The sequence below is a fragment of the Oncorhynchus keta genome, chromosome 17 (assembly GCF_023373465.1).
Source record: "Oncorhynchus keta strain PuntledgeMale-10-30-2019 chromosome 17, Oket_V2, whole genome shotgun sequence".
Lineage (NCBI taxonomy): Eukaryota > Metazoa > Chordata > Actinopteri > Salmoniformes > Salmonidae > Oncorhynchus > Oncorhynchus keta.
The window spans coordinates 28,430,741-28,450,165 of NC_068437.1; the positions used below are offsets into that span (position 1 = coordinate 28,430,741).

General features: G+C 42.6%; 1 protein-coding gene and 1 long non-coding RNA gene across 9 annotated transcripts in view; both read left to right on the top strand.

The window, feature by feature from the left end:
- The window catches only part of LOC118396752 (telomere repeats-binding bouquet formation protein 1-like), a 23,080-nt gene extending 8,770 nt beyond the window's left edge, over window positions 1-14,310 (top strand). For 2 of the 8 annotated variants that reach the window (XM_035791157.2, XM_035791156.2), the window contains exons 16-19: window positions 861-1,226; window positions 1,335-1,454; window positions 12,234-12,448; window positions 12,649-13,249. In XM_035791157.2, coding sequence (XP_035647050.2) covers window positions 861-1,226; window positions 1,335-1,454; window positions 12,234-12,448; window positions 12,649-12,900 — 953 coding nt within the window. In that variant the 3' untranslated portion in view covers window positions 12,901-13,249. Of the gene's footprint in view, window positions 1-860; window positions 1,227-1,334; window positions 1,455-12,233; window positions 12,449-12,648; window positions 13,256-13,338; window positions 13,495-13,647 lie in introns of those variants that run through there. The other 6 variants (XM_035791154.2, XM_035791155.2, XM_035791159.2 and 3 more) reach the window with 6 other exon arrangements.
- On the top strand, window positions 8,727-11,466 carry LOC127908237 (uncharacterized). The gene is made up of 3 exons (XR_008066431.1): window positions 8,727-9,702; window positions 10,004-10,132; window positions 10,176-11,466. It is a non-coding gene; the product is annotated as an uncharacterized LOC127908237 (long non-coding RNA).
- Window positions 14,311-19,425: the final 5,115 nt, after the last annotated feature.

Below are 19,425 nucleotides of genomic sequence, written 5' to 3' on the forward strand. Positions count from 1 at the left end.
ACGGCTCAGCTGCAAAGTGGTAGGTCACGCAAGCTCACAGAACGGGACAGCGGATTGCTGAAGCGTGTAGCACGTAAAAATAATCTGTCGTCATTTGCAATACTACCCACTGAGTTCGACACTGCGTCTGGAATCAACGTCAGCACAAGAACGGTTCATCGAGTGGTTTATGAAATGGGTTTCCATGGCCGACCAGCCGCACACAAACCTAAGATCAACATGCGCAATGCCAAGTGTCGGCTGGAGTGGTGTAAAGCTCGCCTCCATTGGACTCTGGAGCATTGATAATGCTTTCTCTGGAGTGATGACTCACACTTCACCATCTGGAAGTCCAACAGATGAATCAGGGTTTGGCGGATGCCAGTACAACACTACCTGCCCCAATAGTGCCAACTGTAAAGTTTGGCGGAGGAGGAATAATGGTCTGGGCCTGTTTTTCATGGTTCAGGCTAGGCCCCTTAGTTCCAGCGAAGGGAAATCTTAGCTCTACAGCATTCTAGACAATTCTGTGCTTACAACTTTGTGGCACCTTTTGGATGAATTGGAACGCCGACTGCGAGCCAGGCCTAATCACCCAACATCGTTGCCTGACCTCACTAATGCTCTTGTGGCTGACTGGAAGCAAGTCCCCGCATCAATGTTCCAACAACTAGTGGAAAGCCGTACCAGAAGGGTGGAGGCTGTTATAGAAGGGGGGGACCAACTCTATGTTAATGCCCATGATTTTGGAATGAGATGTTTGACAAGCAGCTGTCTACATACTTTTGTTCATGTAGTGTATCTATTTATCTATACCTCTGAAAAAAGCTTAACTCTCTCTTAGCAAAACTGTGTTCACCCAGCTGTTTCCTTCTCCCCAGGCTGTGTGTTCGGTTTGGTGACCAGCCGGTCGTTCCCTGTCCTCCAAAGGAACTGTCCCCACAGCTGTGACCTGCACCTGGTATTGCAGCAGGCCACACACAGTTACACACAGCACCTCCGAGATATACGCAGGAGGAGAGAAATACACACAACGGGACAGAGAGAGACTCGGCGAGGGACACAGAGCGTCTGGGATCATTGCAGAGATAAGATTCCTGAAGTGCTGAACACACCCACACACCGATGTGATTTGAATTCGGATATGTGTCCTGTTGTAACAGAGGCCAGTCTGACTCCTGTCTGTAAAGAAACCCTCCTGAGGAGCTTCTCAACCAACAGCGGACAACGCAACACTGATCACAACCGTAAGATTCACCATCTCAACAAAATATTTACATATCCCCTCTGTATTTTCTGTGAAAAACAATAATATATTATGTAGTTATCTCGCCCCTCCCTGTTTTCTCTCTTAGATGTGAGTCTCACTCCCCTTGAGACCTGTGGTCCATGTGAAGGTATCGCTTGGAATCCTTTGCATAAAGGTCTGATGAAGAGCCTCTCTTCTGTGACCAGCAGGGGGCAGGAGAGAGGAGGTACTGTATGTTCAGACACCATCACAACACCTTAGCCTTTATTTTACCCAGCCAATAATGAGATAACTGTATCGTTTCTCTTGTATCATCTGTGTGTGTGTGGCATCATCACTGTGTGCCCTCAGGCCCCTAATCTACCACTTCCACATAGTGCGTATGTTATCGTGTGTGTATGCATGTGTCTGTTCCAATGTTTTTGTTGCTTCACAGTTCCCGCTGTTCCATAAGGTTTTTTAAAATCTAATTTTACTACTTGCGTCAGTTACTTGATGTGGAATAGAGTTCCATGTAGTCATGGCTTATGTAATACTGTGTGTCTCCCATAATCTGATCTGGACTTGGGGAATGTGAAGAGGCCTCTTGTGGCATGTCTTGTGGGGTATGCATGGGTGTCCGAGCTGTGTACTAGTACTGTCAATACTAGAGGTCGACCGATTAATCGGCATGGCCTGTCCGGTTAATGGCATGGCCGATTAATTAGGGCCGATTTCAAGCTTTCATAACAATCGTAATCTGCATTTTTGGATGCCGATTACGTTGCAATCCACGGGGAGACTGGTGGCAGGCTTGACCACCTGTTACGTGAGTGCAGCAAGGAGCCAAGGTAAGTTGCTAGATAGCATTAAACTTATAAAAATCTATCTTAACATAATCACTAGTTAACTACACATGGTTGATGATAATACTAGTTTAACTAGCTTGTCCTGCGTTGCATATAATCAGCCTGTTAATGTATCATCGAATCACAGCCTACTTTGCCAAATGGGTGATTTAACAAAAGCGCATTTGTGAAAAAAAGCACTATCGTTGCCCCAATGTCCCTAACCATAAACATCAATGCCTTTCTTAAAATCAATATACAAATATATATTTTTTTAAACCTGCTTATTTGGATAAAATAAATGTTAGCAGACAATATTAACTAGGGAAACTTCTTGCGTTCCAGTGCAAGCAGAGTCAGGGTATATGCAGCCGTTTGGGCCGCCTGGCTCGTTGCGAACTGTGTGAAGACCATTTATTCCTAACAAAGACCGTAATTAATTTGCCAGAATTTTACATAATTATGACATAACATTGAAGGTTGTGCAATGTAACAGCAATATTTAGACTTATGGATGCCACCCGTTCGATAAAATACGGAACCGTTCCTTATTTCACTGAAAGGGTAGTTTCTGGATTTTACCATATTAATGACCTGAGGCTCATATTTCTGTGTGTTTATTATATTATAATTAAGTCTATGATTTGATAGAGTGGTCTGACTGAGCGGTGGTAGGCAGCAGCAGGCTCGTAAGCATTCATTCAAACAGCACTTTCTGCATTTGCCAGCAGCTCTTTGCAATGCTTGAAGCACAGCGCTGTTTATGATTTATCAACTCTCAAGATTATGGCAATGCTATAGTGCCTATAAGAACATCCAATAGTCAAAGTTATATGAAATACAAATGGTATAGAGGGAAATAGTCCTAAAATTCCTATAATAACTACAACCTAAAACTTCTTAACTGGGAATATTGAAGACTCATGTTGAAAGGAACCATCAGCTTTCTTCTTATGTTTTCATGTTCTGAGCAAGGAACTTAATCGTTTACTTTTTTACATGGCACATATTGCATTTTTATTTTCTTCTCCAACACTGTTTTTGCATTTATTTAAACCAAATTGAACATGTTTCATTATTTATTTGAGAAAATGTATTTTATTTATGTATTATATTAAGTTTAAATAAGTGTTCATTCAGTATTGTTATAATTGTCATTATATAAATAAATAAATTAGGCAGATTAATCGGTATCTGCTTTTTTTGGTCCTCCAATAATCGGTATCGACGTTGAAAAATCATAATCGGTAGACCTCTCGTCAATACCTCTCATAAATAAAAGTAGTGTTGAAGTCAATCTCTCCATAACTTTCAGCCAGGAGAGATTGACATGCATATTATTGATATTAGCTCTCTGAGTACATCCAAGGGCCAGCTGTGCTGCCCTGTTCTGAGCCAATTTCAATTTTCCTAAGTCCTTTTTTGTGGCACCTGACCACACGACTGAACAGTAGTCAAGGTGCGAGGACCTGTAGGACCTGCATTGTTGATAGTGTTGTTAAGAAGGCAGAGCATTGCTTTATTATAGACAGACTTCTCCCCATCTTAGCTACTACTGTATCAATATGTTTTGACCATGACAGTTTACAATCTAGTGTTACTCCACGCAGTTTAGTCATCTCAACTTGCTCAATTTCCATATTATTTATTACAAGATTTAGTTGAGGTTTAGGGTTTAGTGACTGTTTTGTTCCAAATACAAAGCTTTTAGTTTTAGAAATATTTAGGGCAAACTTATTCCTTGCCACCCACTCTGAAACTAACTGCAGCTCTTTGTTGAGTGTTGCAGTCATTTCAGTCGCTGTAGTAGCTGACGTGTATAGTGTTGAGTCATCCGCATATATAGAAACTCTGGCTTTACTCAAAGTCAATGGCATGTCTTTAGTAAAAATTGAAAAAAGCAAGGTGCCCAAACAGCTAACCTGTGGTATTCCTGGTTCTAACTGGATTATAGTTGATAGGCTTCCATTAAAGAACACCCTCTGTGTTCTGTTAGACAAGTAACTCTTTATCCACATTATAGCAGGGGGTGTAAAGCCATAACACATAGGTTTTTCCACAGTAGACTATGATCAATAATTTCAAAAGCTGCACTGAAGTCTAACAAGACAGCCCCCACAATAATTTTATCATCAATTCCTCTCAGCCAATCATCAGTAATTTGTGTAAGTGCTGTGCTTGTTGAGTGTCCTTCCCTATAAGCGTGCTGAAAGTCTGTTGTCAATTTGTTTACTGTAAAATAGCATTGTATCTGGTCAAACAACATTTTTTCCAGAAGTTTACTACGGGTTGTTAACAGGCTGATTGGTCGACTATTTGAGTCAGTAAAGGGGGCTTTACTATTCTTGGGTAGCGGAATGACTAGCTTCCCTCCAGGCCTGAGGGCACTTGCTCTCTAGTAGGCCTAAATTTTATCAGCATATCGATTGTGCAACCAGGGGTGGAAAAACCTTGGATCATTGTTACTCTAACTTCCTCGACGCATATAAGGCCCTGCCCCGCCCCCCTTTCGGAAAAGCTGACCACGACTCCATTTTGTTGATCCCTGCCTACAGACAGAAACTAAAAAAAAGAAGCTCCCACGCTGAGGTCTGTCCAACGCTGGTCCGACCAAGCTGACTCTACACTCCAAGACTGCTTCCATCACGTGGACTGGGACATGTTTCGTATTGCGTTAGATAACAATATTGACGAATATGCTGATTCGGTGTGCGAGTTCATTAGAACGTGCGTTGAAGATGTCGTTCCCATAGCAACGATTAAAACATTCCCTAACCAGAAACCGCATTCGCGTGAAACTGAAAGCGCGAACCACTGCTTTTAATCAGGGCAAGGTGACTGGTAACATGACCGAATACAAACAGTGCAGCTATTCCCTCCGCAAGGCTATTAAACAAGCTAAGCGTCAGTACAGAGACAAAGTAGAATCTCAATTCAACGGCTCAGACACAAGAGGCATGTGGCAGGGTCTACAGTCAATCACGGACTACAAGAAGAAAACCAGCCCAGTCACGGACCAGGATGTCTTGCTCCCAGGCAGACTAAATAACTTTTTTGCCCGCTTTGAGGACAACACAGTGCCACTGACACGGCCTGCAACGAAAACATGCGGACTCTCCTTCACTGCAGCCGAGGTGAGTAAGACATTTAAACGTGTTAACCCTCGCAAGGCTGCAGGCCCAGACGGCATCCCCAGCCGCGTCCTCACAGAATGCGCAGACCAGCTGGCCGGTGTGTTTATGGACATATTCAATCAATCCCTATACCAGTCTGCTGTTCCCACATGCTTCAAGAGGGCCACCATTGTTCCTGTTCCCAAGAAAGCTAAGGTAACTGAGCTAAACGACTACCGCCCCGTAGCACTCACTTCCGTCATCATGAAGTGCTTTGAGAGACTAGTCAAGGACCATATCACCTCCACCCTACCTGACACCCTAGACCCACTCCAATTTGCTTACCGCCCAAATAGGTCCACAGACGATGCAATCTCAACCACACTGCACACTGCCCTAACCCATCTGGACAAGAGGAATACCTATGTGAGAATGCTGTTTGACTACAGCTCGGCATTCAACACCATAGTACCCTCCAAGCTCGTCATCAAGCTCGAGACCCTGGGTCTCGACCACGCCCTGTGCAACTGGTTACTGGACTTCCTGACGGGCCGACCCCAGGTGGTGAGGGTAGGCAACAACATCTCCACCCCGCTGATCCTCAACCTCAGGAGGCTGAAGAAATTTGGCTTGTCACCAAAAGCACTCACAAACTTCTACAGATGCACAATCGAGAGCATCCTGGCGGGCTGTATCACCGCCTGGTACGGCAACTGCTCCGCCCACAACCGTAAGGCTCTCCAGAGGGTAGTGAGGTCTGCACAACGCATCACCGGGGGCAAACTACCTGCCCTCCATGACACCTACACCACCCGATGTTACAGGAAGGCCATAAAGATCATCAAGGACAACAACCACCCGAGCCACTGCCTGTTCACCCCGCTATCATCCAGAAGGCGAGGTCAGTACAGGTGCATCAAAGCTGGGACCGAGAGACTGAAAAACAGCTTCTATCTCAAGGCCATCAGACTGTTAAACAGCCACCACTAACATTGAGTGGCTGCTGCCAACACACTGACACTGACTCAACTCCAGCCACTTTAATAATGGGAATTGATGGGAAATTATGTAAAATATATCACTAGCCACTTTAAACAATGCTACCTTATATAATGTTACATACCCTACATTATTCATCTCATATGCATACGTATATACTGTACTCTGTATCATCGACTGCATCCTTATGTAATACAGGTATCACTAGCCACTTTAACTATGCCACTTTGTTTACATACTCATCTCATATGTATATACTGTACTAGATACCATCTACTGTATCTTGCCTATGCTGCTCTGTACCATCACTCATTCATATAACTTTATGTACATATTCTTTATCCCCTTACACTGTGTATAAGACAGTAGTTTTGGAATTGTTAGTTAGATTACTTGTTGGTTATTACTGCATTGTCGGAACTAGAAGCACAAGCATTTCGCTACACTCGCATTAACATCTGCTAACCATGTGTATGTGACAAATAAAATTGGATTTGATTTGAAATTGAAGATGTGGCAAATAGGAGTGGCAATATCATCTGCTATTATCCTCAGTCATTTTCCATCTAGATTGTCAGACCCTGGTGGCTTGTCATTGTTGATAGACATCCATTTTTTCACTTCTTCCACACTGACTTTTACAGAAATCAAAAGTACAATTCTCGTCTTTCATAATTTGGTCTGATATACTTGGATGTGTAGTGTCAGCATTTGTTGCTGGCATGTCATCCCTAAGTTTGCTTATCTTGCCAATGAAAAAGTAATTAAAGTAGTTTGCAATATCAGTGGGCTTTGTGATGAATGAGCCATTTGATTCAATAAATGAAGGAGCTGAGTTGGCCTTTTTCCCAAAATGTCATTTAACTTGCCCCGGAAGCTTTTTTAAATAATTCTTTATATAATTGATATTTGTTTCATTGTGTAGTTTCTTTTTATTTAGTTTAGTCACATGATTTCTTAATTTGCAGTACGTTTGCCAATTAGTTGGGCTGCCACACTTACTTGCCATACCTTTTGCCTCATCCCTCTCAACCATACCATTTTTAAATTCCTCATCAATCCACGGGGATGTAACAGTTTTAGTCATTTTCTTAATGGTTGTGTGCTTATTAGTAACTGGGATAAGTAGTTTCATAAATGTGTCAAGTGCAGCGTCTGGTTGCTCCTCATTACACACCACAGACCAGCAAATATTGTTTACATCATCAACATATGAATCACTACAAAACTTCTTGTATGACCTCTTATACACTATATTAGGCCCAGCCTTTGGAACTTCGGTTTGCATAGATATGGCTATTATATTGTTTATATTGTGATCACTACATCCTATGGATTTGGATATTGCAAATATCTGCACCGTTAGTAAAAATGTGATCAATACATGTTGATGATTTAATTCCTGTGCTGTTTGTAACAACCCTGGTAGGTTGACTGACAACCTGATCCAGGTTACAGGCACTGGTTACAGTTTGAACTTTTTTCCTGAGTGGGCAGCTTAATGATAGCTAGTCAATATTTAAATCACCCAGAAAATATACTTCTCTGTTGATATCATGTACATTATCAAGCATTTCACACATTATCCAGTTACTGATTGTTAGCACTTTGTGGTCTGTAGCAGCTTCCCACCAGAATGGGCTTTAGGTGAGGCAGATGAACCTGTAGCCATATTACTTCAACAGTATTTAACATTAGATTGTCTCTAAGCTTTACAGGAATGTGGTTCTGAATATAGACAGCAACACCGCCTCCCTTGGCATTTCTGTCTTTTCAGTAGATGTTATAACAATGTATTGCTACCACTGTATTGTCAAAGGTATTATCTAAGTGAGTTTCAGAGATAGTCAGAATATAAATGTAATCTGTTGCAAGCAAGTTATTGACTTCATGGACCTTGTTTCTTAGGCTACATATGTTAATATGGGCTATTTTTAGTACTTTTCTGGGTTGCTTGATTGTTTTTAATGCTTTACTGGGAAGCTTATCAGAGGTAGACTTACTCATGGTATTTACATTGGAGCTGATAGTGCATGGTGAGCCTCAGTGCTAACAGTGTAACTCTGGTTTATAGGCTCATGATTACTGCTTACAATAGCTGTAGGATAAACGGATATATTCCTTGCAGTTAGGGGTACATAAATGAAATGACTTCTGTTTGCCAATGCCCCTAAGATCATGTACATTTGATGCAGCATTATGACAACTCATTGTCACAATGGTAGGGATTAACTGAGCTGGTCCTGGATCATTTACCAGTCATTGTTTCAAGGCATCCTTGAAATGCATGTACAGAGTCCAGGAGCCAAGATGATTTGGATGGACTCTGTCATTCCTGTAGAGTATATTCTGTTTCCAGAAGGTGTCAAAGTTATCAGTACAAGTGGCAAAGCTGTTTCTGGTCTTTGTCAGTTCCGGGGTCAACATCTCCATGGAGACCCCTGTTGCCAGGGACGCCTTCGTCGACATCCACAGCGAGTGACATACCTCCTGGCTGGTTGGTTGATGTGGCCAGTGATACTTTGCTTCTTGAAAGTCCAATATTTAGAAAATTGCTTACATGCAAAACATTTTGGGACTGTATCAACAGTGGACTAATGAGTGGATTTACCCTTTTAAGTTAGATGCTGGTAACAGGCTGCTATGAAGTTACAACTAATATGCGAATTGAATGTGTTTTTTTCCCCCGTGGGATTCCTGGTCTCCAGTGTATTCCTTGTAGCACAGAGAAATGTTCTCACACTGGCTGATAGCTAGTCAACTCTGTTACTGACCTCTACAGCTGTATAACACAACTCCCGCGAGTACAGTTGTACAACTCCAGCTAGTTTACTCTGTTCTATAGAGGTACAGTTGTACAACTCCAGTTAGTTTACACTGTTCTATAGAGGTACAGTTGTACAACTCCAGCTAGTTTACTCTGTTCTAGAGAGGTACAGTTGTACAACTCCAGCTAGTTTACACTGTTCTAGAGAGGTACAGTTGTACAACTCCAGCTAGTTTACACTGTTCTAGAGAGGTACAGTTGTACAACTCCAGCTAGTTTACACTGTTCTAGAGAGGTACAGTTGTACAACTCCAGCTAGTTTTCACTGTTCTAGAGAGGTACAGTTGTACAACTCCAGCTAGTTTACACTGTTCTATACCAGTACAGTTGTACTACTCCAGCTAGTTTACACTGTTCTAGAGAGGTACAGTTGTACAACTCCAGCTAGTTTACACTGTTCTATACCAGTACAGTTGTACAACTCCAGCTAGTTTACACTGTTCTAGAGAGGTACAGTTGTACAACTCCAGTTAGTTTACACTGTTCTATACCAGTACAGTTGTACAACTCCAGCTAGTTTACACTGTTCTATAGAGGTACAGTTGTACAACTCCAGCTAGTTTACACTGTTCTATACCAGTACAGTTGTACAACTCCAGCTAGTTTACACTGTTCTATACCAGTACAGTTGTACAACTCCAGCTAGTTTACACTGTTCTAGAGAGGTACAGTTGTACAACTCCAGTTAGTTTACACTGTTCTATACCAGTACAGTTGTACAACTCCAGCTAGTTTACACTGTTCTAGAGAGGTACAGTTGTACAACTCCAGATAGTTTACACTGTTCTAGAGAGGTACAGTTGTACAACTCCAGTTAGTTTACACTGTCCTCTAGAGGTACAGTTGTACAACTCCAGCTAGTTTACACTGTTCTATAGAGGTACAGTTGTACAACTCCAGCTAGTTTACGCTGTTCTAGAGAGGTACAGTTGTACAACTCCAGATAGTTTACACTGTTCTATACCAGTACAGTTGTACTACTCCAGCTAGTTTACACTGTTCTAGAGAGGTACAGTTGTACAACTCCAGCTAGTTTACACTGTTCTATACCAGTACAGTTGTACAACTCCAGCTAGTTTACACTGTTCTAGAGAGGTACAGTTGTACAACTCCAGTTAGTTTACACTGTTCTATACCAGTACAGTTGTACAACTCCAGCTAGTTTACACTGTTCTATAGAGGTACAGTTGTACAACTCCAGCTAGTTTACACTGTTCTATACCAGTACAGTTGTACAACTCCAGCTAGTTTACTCTGTTCTATAGAGGTACAGTTGTACAACTCCAGCTAGTTTACACTGTTCTAGAGAGGTACAGTTGTACAACTCCAGTTAGTTTACACTGTTCTATAGAGGTACAGTTGTACAACTCCAGTTAGTTTACACTGTTCTATACCAGTACAGTTGTACAACTCCAGCTAGTTTACACTGTTCTATAGAGGTACAGTTGTACAACTCCAGCTAGTTTACACTGTTCTATACCAGTACAGTTGTACAACTCCAGCTAGTTTACTCTGTTCTATAGAGGTACAGTTGTACAACTCCAGCTAGTTTACACTGTTCTAGAGAGGTACAGTTGTACAACTCCAGCTAGTTTACACTGTTCTAGAGAGGTACAGTTGTACAACTCCAGCTAGTTTACACTGTTCTAGAGAGGTACAGTTGTACAACTCCAGTTAGTTTACACTGTTCTATAGAGGTACAGTTGTACAACTCCAGCTAGTTTACACTGTTCTAGAGAGGTACAGTTGTACAACTCCAGTTAGTTTACACTGTTCTATACCAGTACAGTTGTACAACTCCAGCTAGTTTACACTGTTCTATACCAGTACAGTTGTACAACTCCAGCTAGTTTACACTGTTCTAGAGAGGTACAGTTGTACAACTCCAGTTAGTTTACACTGTTCTATACCAGTACAGTTGTACAACTCCAGCTAGTTTACACTGTTCTAGAGAGGTACAGTTGTACAACTCCAGATAGTTTACACTGTTCTAGAGAGGTACAGTTGTACAACTCCAGTTAGTTTACACTGTCCTCTAGAGGTACAGTTGTACAACTCCAGCTAGTTTACACTGTTCTATAGAGGTACAGTTGTACAACTCCAGCTAGTTTACACTGTTCTAGAGAGGTACAGTTGTACAACTCCAGATAGTTTACACTGTTCTATACCAGTACAGTTGTACAACTCCAGCTAGTTTACACTGTTCTAGAGAGGTACAGTTGTACAACTCCAGTTAGTTTACACTGTTCTAGAGAGGTACAGTTGTACAACTCCAGATAGTTTACACTGTTCTATACCAGTACAGTTGTACAACTCCAGCTAGTTTACACTGTTCTATACCAGTACAGTTTTACAACTCCAGATAGTTTACACTGTTCTATACCAGTACAGTTGTACAACTCCAGCTAGTTTACACTGTTCTAGAGAGGTACAGTTGTACAGCGGAGTCAATCACCACCTTCCGGAGACACCTGAAACCCCACCTCTTTAAGGAATACCTAGGATAGGATAAGTAATCCTTCTCACCCCCCTTTTAAGATTTAGATGCACTATTGTAAAGTGACTGTTCCACTGGATGTCATAAGGTGAATGCACAAATTTGTAAGTCGCTCTGGATAAGAGCGTCTGCTAAATGACTTAAATGTAATGTAAATGTACAACTCCAGATAGTTTACACTGCTCTAGAGGTACAGTTGTACAACACTAGCTAGTTTACACTCTTATAGCGCTCTTATCGTGTAGCAGTGTCCACCTCTTCTGTGTGTTGATTCACAGTTCACAGATTTTGCTCTTTTTGAGCACCTTTCCTCCTTCAAAGAAATTCTACACTCTTTCTTTGTCTGTTCGTTTTTCTTTTGCTCTCTAACCCACTTTCCCGCTCTCTGTTTTTCTGTCTTGCTTTCTCCCCCCCGTACTCTCTCTCTGCCCCTCTCATATGCTCCATTTATCCTTATTTCTCCCCTTTTCCCTCTCTGATCAGTGAATCTCTTCTGTGTTCTATTGTTTTGGTAGCAGGCAGCTGTATTAGGCCTGACTGACCTAATGTCACTTCCAATGAAGAAGACAAAGAGGGAGAGATTGTATTTTCTCTTTATTTGATTGTGCCTCTGTTTACCTCAATGAACTCTGTGAGCTGTTGGTCTCTGCTCACAATGAGGCTTGACACGTCTGTTCTTTGCTTACTGTCTCCCTCTTTTTTTCCCTCACACTTTCACACACACACACACACTCACACGCAGACAGAAGGGAGGACGGTGTCATGGATGAGGAGGACGGTGTCATGGATGAGGAGGACGGTGTCATGGATGAGGAGGACGGTGTCATGGGTGGGGTGGACGGTGTCATCGGTGGGGAGGACGGTGTCATCGGTGGGGAGGACGGTGTCATGCATGAGGAGGACGGTGTCATCGATAATCAGCAGAAGACTCTTTCTATGGGAAACCCATCTTTGACTGTAAGAGAGATTAGTGTATCCAGATGTCTCTGTAGAAGTGAGTGTTGAATTGGAGGTTCATCTATAGTGGATGGACTGTATAGAACGACCAGTGTTCTAGTAATCAGGCAATGTGGGAGAAGAGACCACTATGCCAGTGTGTGTGTAGTAGGGGAATGTTATCCAGAGGTATGTGTGTCATGGTGTCCTCTGTCTTGCAGCAGAGCAGTTCCAAAACCAAGGAAAAGAGGGTGAATACCAATGAGGTGTGTTTGTGTTTTGTCTCATGTCCTCTGTCTGTCTCTCTCTCTTACTGTTCTTTACCCTGCATTCTCCTACATTCCTTGTACATTGATCCCCCCCACCCCTCCCAATTCAATTTCAGTTTAAGGGGCTTTATAGGAAACATGTTTATATTGCCAAAACAAGTGAAATGGATAATAAACAAAAGTGAAATAAAAAATGAACAGTAAACATTACTTATAAAAGACTTCATGTCAAATGTTCATGTCAAAACGTCATGTCAAATGTTGTGTATATACAGTGTTGTAATGATGTGCAAATCATTCAAATACAAAAGGGAAAATAAATAAACAAATATAGGTTGTATTTACAATGGTGTTTGTTCACTGGTTGCCCTTTTGTGGAAACCGGTCACAAATTGTGCTGCTGTGATTGCACACTGAAATTTCACCCAATAGATATGGAAGTTTATCAAAATTTGATTTGTTTTTGAATTCTTTGTGGGTCTGTAATCCGAGGGAAATATATGTGTCTCTAATATGGTCATACATTTGGCAGGAGGTTAGGAAGTGCAGCTCAGTTTCCACCTCATTTTGTGGGCAGTGTGCACATAACCTGTCTGCTCTTGAGAGCCAGGTCTGTCTTCAGCGACCTCTATCTATTTACAGAGGAGGGAGAGGAGGAACTTCAGCCGTGAGGAGGAGAGTTATCTGTGTCGAGGTATAGAGCGGTTTGGTCCATCCTGGAACTCCATCCTTTGGGCCTATCCGTTCCAGCCGGGACGCACCAACGTTGACCTGGCCAAGAAATACAAACGCCTGCAGGTGATGGGCATCAACAATGATTTTACAAAAATGTATGTATGTCACTGAATTCAATTTAAGTTGGTGAGTATTCAACTGACCCTGCTCTTGTCATTTTTTGGGTCTTGTTCTCCATTTTGTTCTGTCTCTCATTCTCTCTTTCTTTCCCTACAGGCTAAAGCCCAGGGTATGGATTCAGATTCCATGAGATCCTAGAAGAACACATTGTCTATTGTACATACATCACAGTCATATATTTGAAATACTTTAATGTAATATTCAATAGTAGTTTAAATACTATAATTTAGTCCCCAGTTTGAAATGAATTACTATGCTGTGCTACTGTAAATAAAATACATAATTTGTTATTTAAGTTAGTACTATATTTGAAAGATGTTAATTTCATGGTCATGGAGGATTAATGAATGGTCCGTTCTGTATTTCTCAACCTTGTTGTTTTACACAGCAGTATTTTGCTGCCTATTTGAAGTAGTTGGAATATTGTTTGGAATAGAAAAATGGCAATTAATATAATAATAATTATAATATAATAATATATGCCATTTAGCTGACGCTTTTATCCAAAGCGACTTACAGTCATGTGTGCATACATTCTACGTATGGGTGGTCCTGGGAATCGAACCCACTACCCTGGCGTTACAAGCGCCATGCTCTACCAACTGAGCCACAGAAGGACCAATTATTTGTGTAATGATTTGCACTTGACGGTTTCATAATTGATCTTGTTCATTGTTCATGTATGGATTGAGATTGAAATGGTTGTTCACTCGTCATCGACTGAAGATGTTTGTATTGAATTAAACAGAAGGGTGTTTGTATGCAGTGATGTGTGTGTCACTGGCTGATAATGTCACACCATGCTTTTTCATTCAGGGACCCTCAAGGCTCCATAACAATGAGGATGTTCATTTACTGACTTGAGGTTAAAAACAGCTTTTTCTACTTCTAGAGAGTTTGTCCCTTAAGGGGAAATGCTTTCTATAGCTTAATATTAAACACCAATATCTAAGACACTTTTTATGCAATGCATGGGTGTGAATGGTTTAAACATGCAAGAAACATAGGAGACCGTGTGGGAGAAGGAAAGATATGTGAAAGATATATTTGAGTTTAAGTGGCCTACGGCCGACAGATATTGAATACTGTATCTTGATGTATTTGAGTCTGGATTTGGATACAGGGATTGTGTTCTCATTGGGAAAACAACAGCAGGAGCTCATACTTTTGATGGACCTGACCATCTAAAATGACGTTGGAGGTGGCTTATGGTAGATAAATTAACATTCAATTGCCTGGCAACAGCTCTGGTGGACATTCCTGCAGTCAGCATTCCAATTGCACGCTCCCTCAAACCTTGAGACAGCTGTGGTGTTGTGTGACAAAACTGCACATTCTAGAGTGGCCTTTTATTGTCCCCAGCACAATGGGCACCTGTGTAATGATCATGGTGTTTAATCAGCTTCTTGATATGCCACACCTGTCAGGTAGATGGATTATCTTGGCAAAGGAGAAATGCTCACTAACAGATGTAATCTTTTTGTGCATATGGAACATTTCTGGGATCTTTTATTTCAGCTCATGGGACCAGCACTTTACATGTTGCGTTTATATTTTTGTTCAGTATAATTGTAGCTTTGCCTGTTGAGTCAATTGTCCATTCAACACTCCTGTGATATCTGGGAGACTGTTCTGCTCTCAGAACTGTTTGACAATTCTGATTTCAATCTCGGCAAATCAGTTAAGAGTAAGTTCTTAATTAAAATGACAGCCTACCCCATCGATGTTGGGCCAATTGTGCGCCGCCCTATGGGACTCCCAATCACGGCCGGTTGTGATACAGCCTGAAATTGAACCAGGGTCTGTAGTGACACCTCTAGCACAGAGATGCAGTGGTGCACTGTATTATCCTCAAAGAAGGTGTTTAGTTTGTCTGGAAGCAATACGTCGGTGTCCGTGACGTGGCTGGTTTTCTTTTTGTAGTTTGTAATTGCCTGTAGACCCTGCCACATCTCTCTCGTGTCTGAGCTGTTGCATTGTAACTACACTTTGTCCCTATACCGACATTTTGCTTGTTTGATTGCCTTGCGGAGGGAATAACTACACTTTATATTCTGCCATATTCCCAGTCCTCTTTCAACTGTTCACACTTTCAGTTTTGCATGAATGCCACCATCCATCCAAGGTTTTTGATTAGGGTAGGTTTTATAGTCACAGTGGGTACAACAACTCCAATGCACTTCCTTACAAATTCACTCACCGAATTTGCGTATCGATCAATGTTATTCTCTGAGGCTGCCCGGAACATTTCCCAGTCCGCATGATCAAAACAATCTTGAAGCGTGGATTCTGATTGGCCAGACCAGCATTGAATGGTTCTAGTCACGGGTACAGCCTGTTTGAATTTCTGCCCCTAGGACGGTAGGAGCAAGGTGGAGTCATGGTCGGTTTTGTTGAAGGGAGGGCCCTGTACACATTACGGAAGTTAGAGTATCAGTGGTCCAGTGTATTGTCCTCGTGAGTGCCACAATCAGTAAGCTGATTTTGTTAAAATCCCCAGCTACAATAAATGCTTCCTCAGGATATATAGTTTCCAGTTTACATAGAGTCCAGTAAAGTTTCTTGAGGGCCATTGTGTTATCTGCTTGAGGGGGTATATGCACAGCTGTGACGATAACTGACGAGAATTCTCTTGGGAGATAATATGGTTGGCATTTGATTGTATGGAATTCTAGGTCAGGTGAACAGAAGGACTTGAGTTCCTGTATGTTGTTATGGTTACACTAGGAGTTGTTGATCATGAAGCATATACCCCCGCCCTTATTCCCAGAGATATGTTTATTTCTGTCGGCGCAGTGCATGAAGAAATATTTTTTATTTTGAAGCAAACAAGAAATAAGACGAAAAACATGACTTGGGCGTGCATAACTATTCACCCCCAAGTCAACTTTGTAGAGCCACCTTTTGCAGTAATTACAGCTGCAAGTCTCGTGGGGTATGTCTATAAGCTTGGCACATCTAGCCACTGGGATTTTTGCCCATTCTTCAAGGCAAAACTGCTCCAGTTCCTTCAAGTTGGATGGGTTCCACTGGTGTACAGCAATCTTTAAATCATACCACAGATTATCAGTTGGATTGAGGTCTGGGCATTGGTCTATGCCATTCCAAGACACTTAAATGTTTCCCCTTAAACCATTCAAGTGTTATTTTAGCAGTATGCTTAGGATCATTGTCCTGCTGGAAGGTGAACCTCCATCCCAGTCTCAAATCTCTGGAAGAGTGAAACCGGTTTCCCTCTAGAATTTCCCTCTATTTAGCTCTATCCATCATTCCTTCAATTCTGACCAGTTCCCCAGGAACTTATCAGAGACTGACCGCATAGTTTTGGAGTCTCATGAGCATGTGTTGTAGTCTTTTTGGTGTGCTGAGGAGAGGCTTTGTCATGATGCTCTCTAGAGGCTTGTGCACGTCGACAGTTCGTCCATATGTGAATTGGTGGAACCTCTCCATGCCAAACACTGCAAGCAGCTTCTTCTATATCCTGTGCATACCCTTTTTCAGTCTGTCAGGGCTCTGCAAGCAGCTCCTTCTCTATATGTGCATACCCTTTTTCAGTCTGTCAGGGCTCTGCAAGCAGCTCCTTCTCTATATGTGCATACCCTTTTTCAGTCTGTCAGGGCTCTGCAAGCAGCTCCTTCTCTATCTGTGCATACCCTTTTTCAGTCTGTCAGGGCTCTGCAAGCAGCTCCTTCTCTATATGTGCATACCCTTTTTCAGTCTCTTTGAGGGCTCTGCAAGCAGCTCCTCTATCTGTGCATACCCTTTTTCAGTCTGTCAGGGCTCTGCAAGCAGCTCCTTCTCTACATGTACATACCCTTTTTCAGTCTGTCAGGGCTCTGCAAGCAGCTCCTCTATCTGTGCATACCCTTTTTCAGTCTGTCAGGGCTCTGCAAGCAGCTCCTTCTCTATATGTACATACCCTTTTTCAGTCTGTCAGGGCTCTGCAAGCAGCTCCTCTATCTGTGCATACCCTTTTTCAGTCTGTCAGGGCTCTGCAAGCAGCTCCTTCTCTATCTGTGCATACCCTTTTTCAGTCTGTCAGGGCTCTGCAAGCAGCTCCTTCTCTATCTGTGCATACCCTTTTTCAGTCTGTCAGGGCTCTGCAAGCAGCTCCTTCTCTATCTGTGCATACCCTTTTTCAGTCTGTCAGGGCTCTGCAATCAGCTCCTTCTCTATATGTGCATAGCCTTTTTCAGTCTCTTTGAGGGCTCTGCAAGCAGCTCCTCTATCTGTGCATACTCTTTTTCAGTCTCTGTCAGGACTGTGCAAGCAGCTCCTTCTCTATCTGTGCATACCCTTCATAAGTCTCTGTCTGGGCTCTGCTGGCGTATGCTATTGGTTGTCCTCCCTGCATCAAGGCTGCTCCTAACCCACTCTCTGAAGCATCACACTGTAGTACAAGCTGCTCTGTTGGGTTGTAGTATTTCAGCAGAGGGGTCTGTGCACTGGTACCCCTGATTTTATTGAAAGCCAACTCCTGTCTCTGACCACTCCCACAGTGAGTCCTTGTGTGTTAGCTGTTGCAGTAGCTCGCAGAGCTCGGTGGCGTGGCTGCAGAACTTGGCTAGGTAGTTTACCATGCCCAGGAAGCGCTGAACCCCCTGCACATCTGTAGGCCTAGGCATCTGTCTGATGGCTGTCATTTTTTCTGGGTCCACTTTCAATCACTCTTATGTTAGCAGGGGGCCAATGTAGAGCAGCCTGAGCTGTAGCTATTCAGCTTGATATAGAGCTTCCTGCATCTGTCCAGGAGCATTCTCAGGTTCTTATCATGGTCCAGAGTCGCTGCTTCATCATTGTCTCCCACAATCAGGATGTCATCTGCAATGGTTTTGACTCCTGGAAGACCTTCCATTGCCTGGGTCAACATCATGTGAAAGATCTCTGGGGCTGGACTGATTCCCATTGGCATGTAGCGTCCCATGGGAGTAGAGAATGTGGTGAGATAGCTGGATTCCTCCTCCAGTTCCACATGCCAAAATCATGTTTTTACATCACAAACAGAGAACATGCGTGCTCTGTTGAGATCTGGCAGCACGTCTTCAATAGTGGGAAGTGGGTAATGGCTCCTCTTGAGCGCCTTGTTCAGAGGTTTCGGATCAGTACACACTCATAGGTTTCCAGATGGTTTCTGCACTACGGCCAAACTGCTAATCTAATCTGTGTGCTTTTTTCAACTGCTTTTATCGTCCTTCTTTTCTCTAGACCACAAGCGTCTCTTTGAGTGCTTTATATAGTGCTGCTGGCACTCTTCTCTTTGGCAGCTGGATGGGCTCCACTCGCTCATCCACTTACAGCCTCAGTTTGCAGGGTAAGCATCCATCTCAGAATACATCAGAATACTCCAATTTTAATTGCTATTATGTCCAGGATCCTGTTGTTTTCTCGGTGGCCACGAAGTTGTGGTGCTGCACAGTAATCAGCACCATTGCCTGAATAGCCTTACTTCCTAGAACGGGCCTGTGCAAGTTCTTGTTGACTACAATGAACTCAACTTGGTAGGTTTTCTTATTGCGTGGATTGATCACTTTAAGTGTGCACTTCCCCAGTGGTGTCAGAGTACTCTTGTTATACATCACCAATACCTGACTGCAGGGCTCTAGGTGACTGGCTTTTGTGAAGTTTGCAGGGATAATATTACAACTTGCACCACAATCTAGCTGAAATCTGGCTGACTTTTTCTTGACCAGCATGGTTGCAAAGAGAGCTGCATTGGGGTCTGTGGTTTTCTCCTGTACCACATTGATGCTCTCTAACTTTGACCCTAGTGTAATGCAGAGAACATCCTCACCTCTCTCTGAGTCAGCTGACACATTTTCCATTGCCAGGACTCTTGCTGGTCCCTGCACCTTTGCAAACCGTAGAGAAGTGATT